The sequence below is a fragment of the Alligator mississippiensis genome, chromosome 10 (genome assembly GCF_030867095.1).
Source record: "Alligator mississippiensis isolate rAllMis1 chromosome 10, rAllMis1, whole genome shotgun sequence".
In the NCBI taxonomy this organism is placed as follows: Eukaryota; Metazoa; Chordata; order Crocodylia; family Alligatoridae; genus Alligator; species Alligator mississippiensis.
Window position 1 is genome coordinate 5,837,939 of NC_081833.1, and position 18,459 is coordinate 5,856,397.

Below are 18,459 nucleotides of genomic sequence, written 5' to 3' on the forward strand. Positions count from 1 at the left end.
CAGAAAAGAAAAAGTGCAAGTCAGGGGTCACCAGCTTCTTCAAATAGTAGGATGGACTGACCCAGTTCAGCTGCACAGGAAGAGACCCCACTGTCGCTTTTCCCTGTGGTAACAAGGAAAAGTAACTGCTGTTGAAGCTCTCCACCACTGTGGGGAAAAGCCTCTGATCTAAACTGGGTCTACCCGGCTGCTGAAACTGGATCAAATGTTTCTGTTGGCTGGATCTAATCCACTGGCCAGAGGATGCCAGCCCCTGATGTATGTTATGTTCAGCCAACTACACAACCAATTCCTGATGGTAATACTTAATCCACACGTCTTTAAAATCCAAAGTTTTGGTTTTTTTTTTTTTTTTTTGGGGGGGGGGGGGGAGGGGGGTTTGTTAAGTGCTGTACAGCAACATACCTGGGCTGCATAAGTAACTGCTTCAAGTTGTAATGCTGACAACCAACCATTATCAATAGTTTCTTCAGATATTGAGGTCTGATACCACACCTCTGGAGGCGTTACACTTGATAACGAGCTGGTTTCTACTACTGGATCAGGATGACGCAGTCCAATTTTTACTGCAAGAGAAAAAAAAGCTCTAAACATGATTCATACTGGTTATTATAAGTTATTTATTTTAGAAGTCAACACCATAATTTCAAGAGCTTGGTCACTTCAGGTTATATTTTAGGGTAACTATGATCCCCCCCCCTTTGATCTTAGGAGCCCCATTGTTTTTATGAGTATAGAGAAAACAGTACTTTTTTTTTTTTTTTAAGGATAAGGGCAGGCATCAGTATAAGAAGGCAACTTGTGACAAGGAAATCTGTTTGCTCCATTTATGGAATGTGTTTTTATGAAAACATAACTCTGCTTTATCAAAAATCCTCAACATTTTGATACTTTTGAGTAGTGGCTCTGACCCCCAGGGGCCTTCCATCACAGAACACCTCAAAGGACATGGGTCACTAGGAGTAGAATTTTTCTGCTACGTGAATACCAATATGTTACAAATAACACTCCTGTCATTTTTAACTTATACAATGTTACCTTGTTACACTACTGCATCAGGACACAGATTGTGGGAAGAGAAAAGATAAAGAACCAGGCACAATTTAAGATGAATCAGTGATTAAAACGTACACATTGCTGGCCAGGGCAGCAATATCATTATTCACGAAGAATTAAGTTGTAAGCGGAGAGAAAGATGCGTAAAAAAAAGCAAACTTCAAGGAGTAAAAGAGCAGAAAGTTTTAAGAAGGCTTGTGAGAACTACACATATATGCTAACACAAGGGCTGCCAGGAGAAAGCTTCAAAAGTCAAAGCTCACCAAGGTACTGTACAATTTAGTTATAAGTGCTCACTGCAAAAGTCTCTTTGCTATTTATGGAAGTCTGAAATGCAGTTTGTTACTTTACTTTTTTTAAACACACTGGATCATGCATTAAAATTCTGCTTTTTCATTAATGAACTACAGTAAAAACAGACCTGGGATCTCAGAATCTGTTGCGGCCAAGTTGGTTACAATGTACTTAGAAGGTGTTGCTTCACACTAAAGTCTCCAAAATTGTATTATGCATCTTTGCTATAAAGCACACGGCTCTTAAAAATCATGCAGTAAAACAAGGGTGCCTTGCCAACTGTGGTCAATAAAGTTAAAATCTTTAGCAACCTAGTGCCACTGTGCCATTTACATCTCTCTCAGATTAAAAATAGCAAACAAAGTGTATTCAGTCAGTCCCCTTCCGGTTTTTTGCAACAAAATTTTAGTTTCAATCTGCCCATTCAGGTCCCCTTTTTGTTATTATAGATTATAATTAGAAAGCCTATTACTTATAATGTTCCTCTGGATTTTATTTAACATGGGTACTATCGTTTAAAATTAGTTGCAGTTTTTACTGTAACCATACGTTTTATTGGCATATATTCTGCATATGTTTCTGCATGACCCATTTCTTCTTCATCTTCCTCCTCAGGTTCTTCTTCCTCTTTTACAGATGGCACTTTCTACAATACAAATATACCCAAGTTAATGGTATGAGATACTGGTGATAATCCTATAAACAAACAAACGTGCAAGTCAGTGCTAGACTATTAGCCTGGGACATCACCATTCAGTTGCATAAGAATGACCTAACTGCACTAGAGAGCAGTAGGAAAATTACAATATTTACTAAGTCTTAGCCAGAATATTCTTTTTAAAGCATCTGTCTTCAGAGAGGTCTCATTCCACTGAAAAGAAGCATCACTGGAAAGGAACTCAAAAAGGACTTCAGCTCCCTTCTTTCTACCAATAGGCCAAATGCTCTGCAGCACTACAAACCTATGCTGGCATAGAAAGTGAAAGAAAAAATAAGCCAGCAGAGCTGAGCTCTGCAGCTAACTCAGTGGATAAGCATTTTTATACACAATGCACCTATAGCTGTAGAATATGTTAAAAGGGATTGTCTTTAAAATTTGAAAGGTCATGAACATCCATCAAAAAAAAAAAAAAAAAGTTGACAGCTTTCAAGATAGCTATCTAGTATCGCTCTCAGAGGTATTCTTCGTTCCTCCCAAATAAACAACAATTGGCCATTGTTTTCCTAGGGCTTTAATTATTAGAGTTCAAGTTATTCTTCCCCCCATGCCCCCCACCCCTGCAACAAATACTGTTCAAGCCACAAGTTAAAAACCCTTCACCACCAATTTAAATCCTTGATATCAGAGGAGTTATTTAAAACTGCTTCCAGGTGCCCTGCATTATAGAAATACATTGAGATCACAAAACCACCACTCATTTTAACCCAGTTCTCAGTGAAGAAAGGTTTAAGTGCAGAGCTTCCAACAGCATTAGTGGATAACTTGCACTAAATCCCCAGTACATCATTAGAAGAAGATGCTCTGGATTTATATTGTAATCCAGCATAATGCAAGAGGCCAATCCTGTTGGAAAAGTATCTGCTTCAGATTGCAGAGATCTGCACATTTTGTGAGACAGGGATAAAGCAATTTTCAAAAGCAGCCTAGGAGAGCTGCTCCTCAGCTTTAGTCAGATAAGATTCAAAAGATGTCTTCCATCACAAACAAGGGTGTCATCTGAAGATACCGGAACTTCAAGAGGCTCCCATGTAGCTCAAGCAAACCGTGCTAGACAGCTGGCAGCATGGTCTGCTTCCCAACTACTAGCAAACAGCAATTTCCCCTACAGAATGAAATGTATGATTTCACAGATAAACAGAGCTCAGGAAGTCTCCATGACTGCCTGGAACTATATAGAGAGAACTGGGGCTAGTTAAACATAAGTTAATTTAAGAAATTGTATCCGTTTATTGACAGTACTCACCATAGTAGGTGAAAAGCTTCGCATTTTCATATCATTTATCCATATTCTTGCTACTTCTTTTGTAGAAGCCTCCTTCTTTACAGCACCATTGCTTACATCAGCTAAAAAAAAAAAATTGCAATTTAGACGTTCTATTATACTGAGTTATAATACCCTCCTCTTCCACCTCCACTGATATAATGGAAAACAAAAATCTGAAGTCTTTGACAACGTACAGATACCCTTAAGAACACTACCAATATATTTAGCCATAAATCTCTGCACATGCTTAAAATTAGTTCTGGTACTGCTTTTAAAAGAAAAAGGTGTACTTAAATAAAATGTATTAACCAGTGCCATAATGAGATACGTGAAACTTCTTTAATACACCAAGAGAATATACCTCCACCGAGCTATGAAATAATTGATTCCATCTTATGTGTGAGTTAAGACAGTTTAAGAAACCACAAACCCAGTGTTGTTGATTATGTGCTCTTACCTGGTTTGGTGGCATTTACCACCTTTGGAGACACTACAATTATTTCTGCAAGAAAGTCAACATTTTGGACTTAATTATTTTCATGTATATGAGTGGAGAGCAAAGTTAAAAACTTAAGTTCTTTTTGTATGGACAGACTTTAACTGAGACATTTCAAAGAGTCAGCTGGAAAAAACACACGTGCCCTGTAAAAATTTCTGAAGCAGCTGAAGCACTCCAAAACAGACTTCTTAAAATGAGGAGCTACTTGAAGAGTTTCATTTCTGGTTATGTATGCCTGGGGACTCGTAGATCTTCCAATATTCCACAGTGCTCCAGTTGTCCTCCCCCACCCCTACCCTCAAATCCACAGGGGAGAAGAGGAGAACTGGGTGGATAAATTATCTGTTCAGCCACTGGGTTACACTCCATGGGCCACCTGCCACTGCCAGGTGTTCTGCCCCAAAACCCTTTACCTCTCTGCTCAAAGGAGAGGAGAGGTTCTAGGGATATGGGGCTGGAATCCCTGTGGTGGAAGCCATGAACTAACACCACAGATTTTTCCTCCCCACACCAGACCTGCCAATGGGGGTCCGGGCACTAGGAGCACCCTTTGTACGGGAATCACTCTGAGCACTTCGAGTGGTCTTGGCACTTGACTGTACTCCTGTACTTCTCTGCTCCAGACATGCACCCGACCCCATGCTGCCAATGGAGCCTAGCTTGCCAGCATGCAGTCTCCCTTGCCTCTCTGCTCCTGGGGGATGGGAAGGACTGGGGTTCAGCAGATTTAGGGCTGGAGAGCCAGTTACCCCAGAAGTGGGACATCCCCACTGCCACTAAAGACTACCACATGCTCCCCCAAGCCCCATGCTAGATTCTGTGCCTGCCTCCATCCCTGAAGCCTCCTTTAGCATCCCTGGCTAGACAGCAAGTGGCTACATATGGCCTTAGCCAAGGGACAACAAGGGCTACACATCCCCATGTGAAACACTATCCTTTTGAAAGTGGCTTACATTTTGACACATTTCAAAAGTTACTTCTAAAGGGGCAGAAACAAGGGTGTGGGCAGGAGAGGTAATGACACCACCACTAAAAATTGCACACAAGTAATAAAAATGCCCCACTCAAATCTTCTGCTGTAGTAAAACTTTAGCAGCTCTATTATATACTTCTTCAGAAATGCCACCAGAGAAAAGCAGTTCCTTGAGACTCCATGTTTAGGAAGCACAATTCTTGCCCCCCTCCCTAAGCTTTTTAGCAAAAGGTACGTTACCAAGCTACAATCGCTGCAAAAAGATGTGCTACTGTTTGTATGAGCTACATTTTTCACGCAACTGCCAGACAGACTGACAGCAGCAAAGGTGTTCAGACTATGGCTGAGTTTACAACAGAAATGGCTGCCTTGATTAAAATCATTTTCATTTTAGGGGCAACTAAGTAATGCTAAAGTGAGTTTCTGACCTCTGATCCTCCTTGCAATATTTGACAGTGGCTTAAATTCTTTAAAAAACACTGGGTACTGGAGAATCCAGCCGTGGAAGCTTCATTCTCAAGGGGCTGTAAAAACTTGACCTGCTGTTCTCCCAACTTTACTAGTGGAACTGTGACTCAAGACAGACGTGCTGAAATATAAAAACACTAGTGGGGGGTGAAATGAAGGATAATGTATTCAGGTGAAACTGCCCAAGGAATAAAAGCAATGAGAATAATCATCCACAAGGGAATGACAAACTGTCCACCTGGGATCACTGAAGAGCTTACAATGTGCTTCAGCAGTTAAATCACCCCATTTTTTTTTAATCCCATCAGAAAGAGGTCACCAACTTAATAAACAGGGTACAGTTTCACTGCAAGAGTGTCACCCTTAAATTCTGAATGCATGTGGATTTTACTAACTATTTTACTTAAATAAGCTGTATCCTGTTTAATATGCAGGATAACAGCTCAACATGGTATTTCTAAGCCTCATTCAGACCTCACCTTAGTAAGAACTTTTGCAACATTTGAATCAGCCAAACTGGATACCAGAATTAAGGTGCATTAAAAATGCCTCTGGGCAGAACTTTATTTATTTACAAGTTGTAAATATCATGATTAAACCTAAAAAAAGGTCTGTGGTATAAAGACTGTATTTAAAGTGTTATTCATTGCTCAAATATTTATGGTCTCTGAAACCTCTTGGGCTCCACTTACATTTGTTTCCACCCCCCATCCCCAAATGTCTTCCAGGTTGCGTAGAAAGCTTTATGACCCATGTTATTTATTTGGTACACTGGCAGGCCAGAGAATTCTCTTGTTCTAGAGAGGTTGGAAGGTGTCTGATTTTGAAAAACGGATGTGGTTGCCTACATCCATCATGCTATGTTAATACTCTATCCTGTTCCTTTGTTCCCCTCCTCCTCCTCCTCCATCATGGGCTATTGTTACCACATATCAAAGTAAAATGTATTAAAATTGGGTACTGCATTGAATACCAAGTCCATCTCAAGCATCCTGCATGTTTCCCTTTTCTTACTTTTGTTTAATTCACACTTCGTTAGCTTTAGATTTCTTAAGACCCCTGCTCCTCACTACCAAATCACCTGTATTTTCATTTAAAAAACACTCATTGCTAAACCTAGAAACTGATGCTATTAGAGATGCTGACACTTACAGGTCCTGTAAGAAGTTTATGCATATACTATTAGGAAAAGCAACTTTAGAAGAGACACTCAACAGTAGTCTGAAAATTTAACTGTCCGTTACGACACTACAGCAGCCAAAAGATTAGATTAATAAATATAATTTGCTTGCTTTGTGCAGCACTAGGGTATACAAAATGTTACTCTTTTTCCATTATTCAGGTTTCCCTTTCAGAAAAGACTTCCATTTAGTGGAAATATTAAAAAGGGGATTAGAGAAAAAGAAGTAAGACTCCAGGAAAGCATTTTGAAATTCTTTAAGTAAGGGATGTCAAGGTCATTTGGCCCTGCAACCCACCTCAGAACTGTGGGCCTTCTTACAAGCCAGACAATCCCCAACCTCAGCAGGACAAGCAGCAACAACTGCATTAACCCCCTGAGTGCTGACGCTAGACAGTGGCTCTAGCAACTGTGGAGGTTAACACCATCAGTCCCACTGCCACAGAACTGTAACCCCACCAGGGATCTAGACCCAGGAATTTAGTGGCAGAGAAAGCAATAGTGGCATCAATCCCTTGTGTGCAGGCTCTGACACAGTAGCGCTGGCAGCTGGTGGGGTTAATGCTACTCTCGTTCATTCCACCAACAAGTTTCTGGCACAGCAGGTCAGATCCTGAGGCAGGTCTTTCAGCCATATTTCTGACAATCCTGCTTTAAAGTCACTAATGTCCCCATAAGGATTAGTTATGGCATCAGGAAGAATTTTCACAATATGAAAATCCACAGATCTAGTCTGTAGAGAACTTGCAGACACAGAAACCACCCCCAAGTAGTTAAATTATCAGGGCCAGCACTTTAAATCTCTGGTCATTATCCTACTTCAGGATCTCAGACATTTCTGCACATTGTATCTCCCAGTATTTGCTGCTTACAATTTAAATAGCCCTGCAATAATTTTCCCTGGACTTAAAAGAGTATTAAAAAAGCACTACAAATCAACTGGCCACCACCACAATTGAGTTCTGCATCTGACACAAACAGGGCCTGATGTGCATTCCTCTCATGAAATAAGCAGATTCTCAGTTTCTCCTTCTCAAAGTTTTAAAGCAAGACTGTCCAACTGATGGCCCGTAATGAGTGAAGTTGCAGGCTCTGGAATCACTGCAGCAGGGAGGGGAGAGGAAGGGGAAGTACTCATGCATGTGCAAGCTGCAGCCCAGGGTGGGAGTGCAGGTACAAGGTGCAACGGGAGTGGGGGGAATCTATGCAGTGTGCAAACCGTGACCACCACTGGTACAGCCAGTGGGGTGCAGGGTTGGATAATGCAACTTGCAGAGTGTGTAACCCCTGACCACTTGGAAGGTGGACAGCCCTGCTTTACAGAAACACAGATAGGGTCAAAATACCAACATGTTCTACAAGTCTCCATCTGCGAAGAAATTAAAAAAAAAAAGAAAAAGACGACAAACAAACACACAACTAAGCATACAATGGCAACACCCATACTACGGCAAGGAACAAGTGAGATGACAATGCATGTTCAAGCACTGCAGGTATACCATAAATGTAGAGGGCAGCAATAACTGACTATAATAATCACATTACCAATGTTAATCATCTACCCGCTGCTTATTGCTAAATTTTGGGGCTGAATTCAGGGTTCAGGTTTTTTAATAAAGTACATTATATGCTGCTCCCTCCACAATTTCAAGTAGCTGAAATCTAACATGCAAGTCTTAATGAAGTCTGAATGTTACCACAACCTACTCTTTTGGGATGTGCACTAAACAATTATCTCCACATTTCTATAATAGTACTTATAGAAAAACTCACTTGCTGCTGTTGCAACTGGCTGGGCTATGTTAGGAGGTGGCTTCAGTTTCATTAGTTCATTAAGACTATTGTTTTTGAGCAGATCTTTCAGCTGGATCTGGTCCTTTGAAGGAGTAGGGGTCAAGGCACTGCGTACTGCTGGTGCTGCAACCGATGGTCGAGTAGTTGTGCTGGTCTGTATGATTTTCGCTACAGTGATAGTCTGTCTGGTAGTTGTGACAGGTGTGGTTTTTGTCATTACTATTGTAGTCCCCAAAGTTGGAAGCTGATTTATTTGATTCAGCACAAAGGTTGTAGTTGATGGAGGTTGCTAGAAGAAAGAAAAAAAAACAAACAAAGACTGTCCTGTTTGGGAAATAACCGCTAAGATTTTCCATGAGACAATACTCAATAAAACAAAACTTACACTAAAGTATTTCAGCTAGAGACAGGAATAACCAATTCAAAAGGAGTCAACTCTGGGAACAGTGCGGGGAAGACAGGTGTCAATATTCTCTTTGTATCTCACAACTAGCAGGGACCACTTACAGTATTTCAGAACATGAGTCCAAGCAAGAAACTTCCTCAAAAGCATGTGCTAATGTGTGGTTTCCTGGATTTCTTCAAGAATTTTTTTTCTAAGGAGGAAAGGATCTCATCCCCCCCGACAAAAGGTACAGTTGCTGTGTGTAGCAAACTGGGCTGGAAAGCAATACAACACACTGCACAAATTATGCAGTTAGGGTATAAATCAAAAAGTAACAGCTATTTATAAAAAAAACTGTTCCTGTGCATTCTTTTTATACACCCTACCCCTCAGATGCTGATCATACTTCTATGCTAGCATTCTCATTTCAAGGAAGATATGAACATTCATTTTGATAACTGCCATTCTTCCTGATAAATCTAAAATTTTCAAGATCCTAATGCAGGACAATATACAAGCACCAATTGCTTAGGTGAACAGTTTCTATGCTCAGAAGATAGAAGTCAAATTGGGCTCATTTTTAAACAATGTTTCCCTTTTAAATTTGACTTTCTCCAAGAGATGGCCTCTCCTGCACTTCATAACAACCCAGAGGGATGTTCAAAAGTGGGGAACAAAATAAAAGAATGTTTTAATGTCTTAGAGATTATATTAAAAGATGACAGCAAAGTTGGTGTTTGTATAGGCCTTCCTCAGCTATACACTTTCCTATTATAAGCATACAAAACCCTGAATATGCCAGTTCTTACCCTGACATTTAGTACTGCTGGAGTAGATACAGCCTCTGGTTCTTGTTTAACAGCAGCTGTTGCCTCAGTCTCCAAGCCTAGGTCTAATGCACTAAGTGGCACTGACTGGAGAGAAAGAAAGCGAGCATGATCAGGCACTAATCTGAGCAGGGGGAGGGGGGAAAAAGAAAATCTTCAAATATCCACCCATGAAACTGAAACTAATAACTAATTCCTTTGCTTTGCCCACTAATCCTAATTTCATTAGCAATAAGGATTGTAGAGTACCTCGTCATCAAGTTAGTGCCCAAAACTGTTCTGAGTACAAAGCTTTCCAGCTAACTGCTATGAAAATTTTAATTTGTTTGGCCATCTCATTTCTGTTTGATAGACTATCGTTCTCTACTCTTGTGTTTGAAAAAAAAAGTTACGTTCTTGTTGAGTGAGAGTTGTCATGGAGATTAAACACCCTATTAAATTAATTCTTCCTCCTGTTAAGTGTAGTTCCACTTTCCTAGAAGTAGCAATGAAAGTTCTGCATGGATACAATCACCTAGCTGGGGTCGTTTGACCCTAGCATTCTTTCCTGCCCATGGCAAGGGGTCGGACTTGATGACCTGCTTAGGTCCCTTCCGACCATACCAACTATGAAACTATGATATACATCATGGCATGTCTCTTTAAATAATGGAAAAGTCAGCTAAGGATTAAATTAATAAATTATACACTTTGGATGCCTACAAATACATAATTAAGGCAGAGTACCAACTCATTTTCTTTATACACAAGCTCTGTATAGCACAGCAATGAGAACATACAGCATGTTCATATTCTTTTAACAGTTAAAGAGTATGGTTTTCCTTGAGTATAAGAAATGCATGATCCTATATTATTTAACATCACCCAATTATTTAAAGTGTCTTGTTTTTAACCTGCTGAACAGCTGGAGTTGGTGCTATGGTTGCAAGACCCATATCTGCAGAGTCAATATCAAAGAGATCATTTGGACTGATTCCACTCTCACTCAAAGCAGCAAGCAACAGATCTTGTCCTGGCTCCACCATTTCTGAAATACAAAATTAAGAACAGGTGCATAAATTAAAATTATCCAAAATGAAATCATTGCTTATTTTCCAAAAGCTTCACCTTATCAATGCAGTAGCTTTCAGACGATGAGGTTAGGTCAGGGACGGGCAATTATTTTGGGCAGAGGGCCGCTTACTGAGTTTTGGGAAGCCATTGAGGGCCGCATGACAGGCAGCCAGGGGCAGATAAATATTAATTTTCTAAATTTTTTAGGGGTCCTGTGGGCCGGATAGGCTCGGCAAGCCGCATCTTGCCCACCCCTGGGCTAGGTTATGAATCTGCCAAGTCCTTTAACAGTGCCCCATACAACTTTATTTCACATTTTTTAAATAACTTTATGCAACAAGACTCCACAAGGAAAGGAAGAATTAGAAGCAGCCATATACAAAACACCACCCAATATAAGTTTAAAAAAAAAAAAAGCCAAAACAAACAAAACCCCAAAAACCTCTCTAGTTTTTGTAAAAGAAATTTTAGATAGTTCAATTACTACTGGCTAGTAAAAATGTTGAGACTCAAATGCAATTTAAGTTAACAACATCCCTTTAAGAACAGTGGGAAGAGGAGATACTTATCTAGTAGTTAAAAAAAAAAATTATTAAAAATTTACCATTGAGGCCATTTTATATACATTTAATGAAAAAAAGAAATCATAAAAGTTAGTTTTCATAAGTAGGTCTAGAATAACTTGCAATTATTTGTTATTTCTAAGCAGAATCTCATTGCTTTCACACAAAGAAAAACTGGAGAGGTTTCTTTAAACAGCGAGTAGGACAAATGGATGACACTGCTATAATATATTCATGGGCTAACGAAATATTAAGAAAAGACTGTAGTTATTTCGAACCAAAAGGCAGGCCAGGAGGCACTTCATATACAGGGTGGCAAATGAGCTTTTCCAGATGATTTTAAAAACTTTAAAACTGAATCAAATACCCCACGCTGCGCGTGGAGTGCAATGGTTTCTGCCTCCAATGACAAGTCAGCTGTTTCAAAGCGGAAGACAAATAGCCAAAGTAATCCCACCAGGAAATCAGTTTTTGCTTGCACACACATGGCTATTTGACTCCATCTGCCTGCTAGACTTTAAGACATGAGATTATTTCCTAGATTAATCTATCCAATGTTGGGAAGATATCCACTCTGCATTGACTGCTTAGGAGTTATCATCAAAAGACTATTGTACTAAAAAGAAAGAGGCACAAAATTATTAGGGGTTCGCCGATAAAAGACTTTCTTGGCCAATATTGACAGCCAACTATTAACCAGCCATATCAGCTGATACTGATCTGATAACAGATTTACAGGCATGCAGCCAGGCAGCATGGAAAGCAGCTCCCTGCAGGTAAGTCTGTGGAGAGGAAGGGGTGGGGGGAAGGGGAGATCAAGGTCCCCACAGTGAGGAAGGGATTGGGGTAGGAGCAGGGGGCACTGCCCAGCCAAGGCAGTTAATGGGACCCAAGGCCAGGGCACGGTGCGGGACAAAGCCAGAGGTGGCTCGTCCAGGGGATCAGCATTCTGGCATGTAAAAATGGCAGTGGGGGCACATGAACTAAAGCTTGTTGAATGAGCTTCAGTTCAAATACCGCCACCATCATTTTTAAGCAAAGGGACACTTTTAACCAGAGCCTAGCAAAGCAGGGCCAGGGCAGACACAGGCTGCTCACTGTGGGCTTGGGGCTCTCTGCCTGCTGCCTTTGCCCTGGGAGCCCCACAGTGGCTGCAGAAGGCACAACTCACCACCCTCACTACTGCTGCATGGGCAGGGGGTGTGCAGCTGATGCAGGGCTCCTGATGGAAAGAAAGCAAGCAGAGAGCCAAGCCCACAGTGAGCAGCCCACATCCGACCTGCACACAAATCTAGGGGGGCACGTATTCCCCCCCCCCCCAAATCCTGCTCCCCACCCTGGGTCCAACAGACTGCCCTGGTTGGGCAACATCCTCAGGCCCTGCCACCCCCCCCACACCCCCAAAGGCCCCTTCCCCTCCAGAGACCTACCTACAAGGCATTGCTCTCTACATTGTCAGGCTGCATTCCTGACCACGTGCATGTGTGCAGCTGCACATGGCATCCGTGGGGACCGACCAGGAGGTATGTTATATTTATTAGTGAACATTATCAGCTACACCAGCCAAAAAAAGCCGACAGCTGATAATGTTAAATTTTCCTTGTATTGGTGCCAATCTGATGTACAACCGATATACTGGTGCATCCTCAGAAGTTATAACTTAAAAATAAACAAGTCAACAAACCCAGACTGCATGTACCAAGAGTTCTGAAGACATTTTAGAATGGACCGGCTGAACTGCTAGTAAGCACATAAAAATCAGCTACTACCAAAAAAGTGGGTGAAAGTAAACATTGCATATGATTCTTGAAGAGGCACTCCAGGTAACATGGAAAATTATGAATCACTAAGCCTTACATCTGCACCTGGTAAACTTGTGGAAAGTAAAAACACAAACACAATCTCAAAGTTCATGATGGAGGTGATCAAGTCAGTACAAGGGCTATTGCAAAGGAAGTGCTTTCATTACTTTATTAGAATTTTTTTTATTTTTTTATTTTTTTTTTTAACAGAAAGGAGACATGAAAATGTGGAAATTAAAACTTGAAAAAGTTTTGAAATTAAAAAAATTAAGTTAGCCAACACTGGGGAAACCTGAGAAACATCAGGGTCAGCTCAGCAGCAAAAAAAGTTGTGTGTGGACACTTGCAATGTAATGCAGGTTTTTCCCCTCAAATAGAAAGTACTCACTTTCCATTCCAAGTAAATTGTATCAATTGAAGAGAGCTAGGCATCACACTTCTCAAAAGAGAAGTGTCCGAATGGAAGAAAAAAAACTATGGAAGTTATACTGGCATTATATGAAATCAGCAGCATACCTTCACTTGGAGTACTGCATTTAACTTTTTTAGTTAACCAATCCCTAAATAGAAGTAGCAGAAATAAAATGAGTAGTTCAGGAAAGATTACAAGAATGAGCAGAGGTGTGAAAAAAATCTCATGAAAGACAACTGAAGACTGGGAGCATTTACCATAGATGAAAGAAAAGACAGAATACAAATAATGAACAGTAAAGGTTCAAAACAGAGTTTTTCAACTTATCACCTCTCATAACATATGAACACAGCAATGCTCAATGAAATAGAGATGGAAAAAGAGCGCTCTCTCACAAGATTAACCGGTGAGACTCACTGTCAGGATGTATGGAAGTGAAAAACAAAAATCAGATGTTTAAAGTACTGAATATATGCAAAGAAAATCCAGAACCGCAAAAGGATTTTTGGAAGATGTTTAAATCCTCATGCTCTAGAGCATGAATCAGCCTTTAACTGGCGTCAGGGAGAAACTTTCCCCGGGACATATTATCTTGTAACTGCTTACTACAGCATCTGCACTGAATGACAGCTATCTGGATCTGGTATAGCAATTTCTAAACTCCTTGAAATCACTACAGTTACTCTTTGCTAGTTGGTGCTGTAAAACTACAGTGTTTTCTTCACCACACAAAATGCCAGCTTCCATACTCTCTTTCAACACACCCTCCTATCGTTAAAATAGCCTTCAGGATATTTGTTACTAGCAAACAAATTGCAACTGTTTACTTGCATGTCAATCAGTTTAGTCAATGAAAGTCGATTTGCCAGTTTCTGGTTCCTGAACAGCAGGAACAAAGTGGTAGCGTTCTAGAGGCAGACAAAAGGGAAATACTAAACACCTCCCAATTTTTCGTTGCCATTAAAGGCAATAATTAGGTATCTAATCTTATATTTTGTGAAACTAGTTACAGAAAACCTGCACCAAAAATTGTAGGTTCCAATGACTCAGTTTTGCTTTAGTATAAAAGTTAAATGGAAACACAAGTGCTGGGGAGAAAAAACTAAATGCAACGAGATGTGGCTTAGCTTCATTCAGGCATGTAATCAAGCCTAGAACATTATCCAGTCACAACACAGCTCCATAGTCGTACAAAGCAGAAGGCTTTTTACTCAGCATCAAGCAAGCATGATTTCAGCAAGCTTTGCAGCTTAAGGTCAGCAATACTAAAGGTCTGTTCTCCACGTTCAAAAAGTTCCTAAAAAGAGTTGTAAATTCTGTAAGCAGTTCCCCAAGTACTTTATCAGTTGAAAACAGATGACTGCTGGGCGTGTAGAATCTTGTAATGTGCCCCATGCTGCTAAGCAATGAAACCCAACACGTTAGAAAGGTCATAAAAACTATATATAAAATGAAAAACAGTACAATTATTAGATACCCAGAAAGCAGTCTGCCAATTTTTTCAGAACGCACAAAGACAAATAAAAATGACTGCACTATCATTTGAGGAAGGGACACTACAGAAAAGGAACAGAAAACTCACTACATTGTTTATGATGCACTGTGCTACAACAATACACTAGTTTTTCAAGTTAAGATAAAAGACTAAGCACTACATAAAATCAATTTCTGGTTTGTGGAACAGTAACTGCCAGTATTTCAATGTCATATCTAATATTATGGCATGTATCTATGCCAACACAGATCTCTCTCTCTCCTTCTGGAAAGTGGAAAAAACAGCACAATTCAAAAACAGGTGTCTAGCAGCCTGTTTCTCCTAAAAGGAAAGAAAAATGGATGATGTGTGCTCAAGCATAGGCTACATTTCCATTTTTGACAGAAAGCCTTAACAGCTGTACACTTTTTTTTTTTACACTAATACACTCAAATTTCATTAGTTTTACTTCTTAGACATCCAATCATATTTTCAAACTTTCATTTATAAATTATGTTTAATTGTGGCATTACAATTTACTGCATAAACTTATAACAACAGCATAGCCAATCTGGCGTAGATGTCATCCAGCCTTCAAGACCACTGGCTGACATGATTTGATGTCTATGGCATATCCAAAGTCTGAGATTAATGCTTTTGACTGTGAATAACCACTCTATCTGGAATAGTGAAACCCAAAGTACAGTAATTAATCTGTATTGTTAGGAGTATTGGCAACTTCTGTTCCTTTCCACACACCACCCCCTTAGTACCTCGTTAAGATTTCTGCCATAACTTTCAGGAAAACAACCCCCCCCATTTCAAGCCAATGCACACTTACAGAACATAACTTGTACAATAGCCAAAAGGCCATTTTTTCTACTTTTCCAGATAGTTTCAAATTTCATATCAACGGCCATCTCAATGCATAACAAAATTTACTTTGAATCCTGAGGCATAATTCTGTGGTCCTAGTAAAAACAGTCAGGATTGTAACTGGAAAAAGATATTTTTTGTAGTCCTTCAAACTCTGCCTCTTTCTGAAGGCAGAATAAAATGCCAATAGACTGTACAAATGTTCAGAAGATCACTACACAAAATGTGACAGACTCCTCCGGTGGGGCTCCTTCTCCAGTAGGTTCAAATGCACCCACGTAGGTTCAAATGCCTCACGTACTCTCATGTTCAGTTGGGAAAACATCAGAATCTAAGCTTCCATTTAAAAAAAAAAAAATTTCTAATCACCCTGGATGCACAGAAGAACTTGAAATTATTAATCAAGTGCAGCCGGTAGTTATGTCTGCCCAAAACTACAGATAGCTTCTTGTGGAATGGGGATGGAGAAGGGGGAAATGACCGGAAGGTCACGGTTCGCAGTCCGCTAGAGGGGAGCTGGGATTGCTCTTAGCCTAAATTTTAGGTCAGATTGAAGAAAAGTAACTGCCCTCTCCACAGTGTCATCCAATTACAGAACCAAAAACGATTAAGTTTGAGTGCAGATCTTTATTCCCTTTTCTCATGCTTTGGTCAGCAGTGAAAAAGTTGATGATTCTATTTAAACTGACACTGAACAGAAGTTAGCATTTTATTGAAATGTAATGATTTGAGCGAGGAGAGTCTGAAAGAGTTCATCAGGCTGCTCATATTTTGCAGACTTCTCAAATGTGAAAGCTGAATTGTAGGTGGCGGTCTGAAAAAATATCCAGGGACACCAATCCACCTGACTTTGAGCCTCAAAGTCAAAGCTTTTACAAGTTGACACTGAGGCTCAGTGAAAACCATTTTTTTCTTTTTTTTTTTTTTTAAACAGATGCCTGCCTTTGGGGCCCGATGCAGCAGTTACAGCTTCCATTAGCTCCTTTTAGAAACAGACAAGCAAAGAAGTTGCACTAAACAGACTTTGCAAAGGGAAGACCAGATCTTATTTTCACGGGGTCAGCATCATTTTAAATTGCAAAGCCCTAAACTTCTGTGAATCTGTGTAAAGCTATGTGCACGCAGACACAAAATGAGAGCTAATTTGAACGACATGTCACCTCTGCTGGCATTAGGCAGATGGAGCCCAAAACCGGGGTCTAAAGAAGTGTCTTAAAATGAAGCTGTGCAAAAACGAAGCTTATTTTCTACCTATGCGGCCTTTTTATCATCTTTACGTTTCCCTCAGCCCGAGGAGGGGCGTGAGCACCTGAAAGCTTGCAGAACTTTTTTTTTTTGGTGTTTGCGATTTCTTAGTTGGTCCAATAAAAGGTATCCTCTCTGAACCAAGACTTCTAGACTTCCACATTTCTTAAACTAACACATTTTCTTACAAAGGAAAAGAACAAAAAGGAAGAAAACCCAGGATTTCCCGTCCGTCCTGCCCCCCCACCCCCGGCCTTGAAGCCGGGTCTTTCTTTAAACCTAAAGGCTGCACTTGCCCGAGTGGGAACCGGCCACTGGAAGAAAACAGAACGCAATGATTATCACGAATGAGGAAGAAAATAAAAAAGAATAAATAAATAAATCAGCAGGGAATAAGCTGACAACTTTACAAAGCCTGCGAGCGGAGGCAGCACCGGTGCGCAGCCTTTGCCCCTTCCTAGAGGGAAACACGAGGGGCGGTGGGTGCAAGAGAAAGCCCCGGGGGGGCAGCTGTAAAGGCCGGGTGGTTTCCTCCCACCAGGGAGGTGCAGCCCTGCGGGCACTGCCCCGGGCAGCCCCCCCCAGCACGTGCTCAGGACATAAACTTCCGGGTTGTGCGGAATCGGCTGCGTAATCGTGTCCCACCAACGGCTCCCGGCGCGGGGCCCCCGGGGGGCGGCCCGGGGCAGCCTGAGGAGAGGAGAGCAGAACAGAGCGAGACGGGGCGGGGGGCCGGGCCGGGCCGGGCCGGCGGCCCCGCACGACGAGGGGTTGGGTCGTGGCCCGCGGCCCCTCAGGACAATGATCGCGCGCGACGGGCGGCGGAAGGAAGACCCCCCCCGGCAGCAAGTCCCCCACACACCCGCCCCCCCCCCCCACAGCAGGGCGGCGCGGCGCGGCGGCGGCACTCACTCTCTGCCGATGTCCCGCGGCCGCCGCTGGAAGTCCCCGCGCTGGCCCGCCGTCCGCCGCTTTCTAACTCACCGCCGCCATCTTTGCCCTCCCTCCCCTCTCACGGGGGGGAGGGGGCTGGTGGCGCCGCCGCACCACGTGACCCGACCGCCGCCGCTCCGCCTCCCGCCCACGTGACGGCCTCACGCGGGACCACGTGACCCCTTGCCGTCACGTGACCAGCCATCGCGCCTGGGCCTCGTTCTCGTCACGTGATGCGCCCCCCCCTCCTCGCGTGGAAGGGCGACCGAGATAAAGCTTCTGGAAGGTCCCGGCGGCCTCGGCGTCCGATTTCGTTTTGCCCGCGTCCCGGTCTGCGGAGGGGTTGGGGGAGGGGGAGGGGGAGAACGAAGAGAAGGTCGCCAGGAGTCACGTGATCTTAACGCTGCAATATGGCGGCGTGCGGACGTTGTTGCAGGCTCTCGCGAGAGTTTGTCGCGCGCGAGGCATGATGGGGAGAAAGGTCGGGGTGGGGGAGAAAAGGGCGCATGCGCGCTTGAGTTTGGCTTTGTAGGAGGGGTTGGGCGCATGCGCAGAGTGGGCTTTTAGCTTCAGTGCCCCGGTTCTAACTGCTGTTTCTGGTCCTCGGCGACCCTAGGTGGGGGGAGGGGCTAGGCTGGAG

General features: G+C 42.2%; 1 protein-coding gene across 4 annotated transcripts in view; it reads right to left on the reverse strand.

Annotated features, from left to right (window-relative positions):
* Positions 1-18,158, reverse strand: part of SBNO1 (strawberry notch homolog 1) — a 43,913-nt gene extending 25,755 nt beyond the window's left edge. Inside the window, exons 1-8 of one of the 4 annotated variants that reach the window (XM_014598521.3) lie at positions 17,799-18,158; positions 10,355-10,488; positions 9,444-9,548; positions 8,229-8,538; positions 3,793-3,837; positions 3,315-3,415; positions 1,900-1,996; positions 406-566 (exon numbers count right to left, since the gene is read on the reverse strand). In XM_014598521.3, coding sequence (XP_014454007.1) covers positions 406-566; positions 1,900-1,996; positions 3,315-3,415; positions 3,793-3,837; positions 8,229-8,538; positions 9,444-9,548; positions 10,355-10,486 — 951 coding nt within the window. In that variant the 5' untranslated portion in view covers positions 10,487-10,488; positions 17,799-18,158. The remainder of the gene's footprint in view (positions 1-405; positions 567-1,899; positions 1,997-3,314; positions 3,416-3,792; positions 3,838-8,228; positions 8,539-9,443; positions 9,549-10,354; positions 10,489-17,798) is intronic. The other 3 variants (XM_014598522.3, XM_014598523.3, XM_059713412.1) reach the window with 3 other exon arrangements.
* Positions 18,159-18,459: the final 301 nt, after the last annotated feature.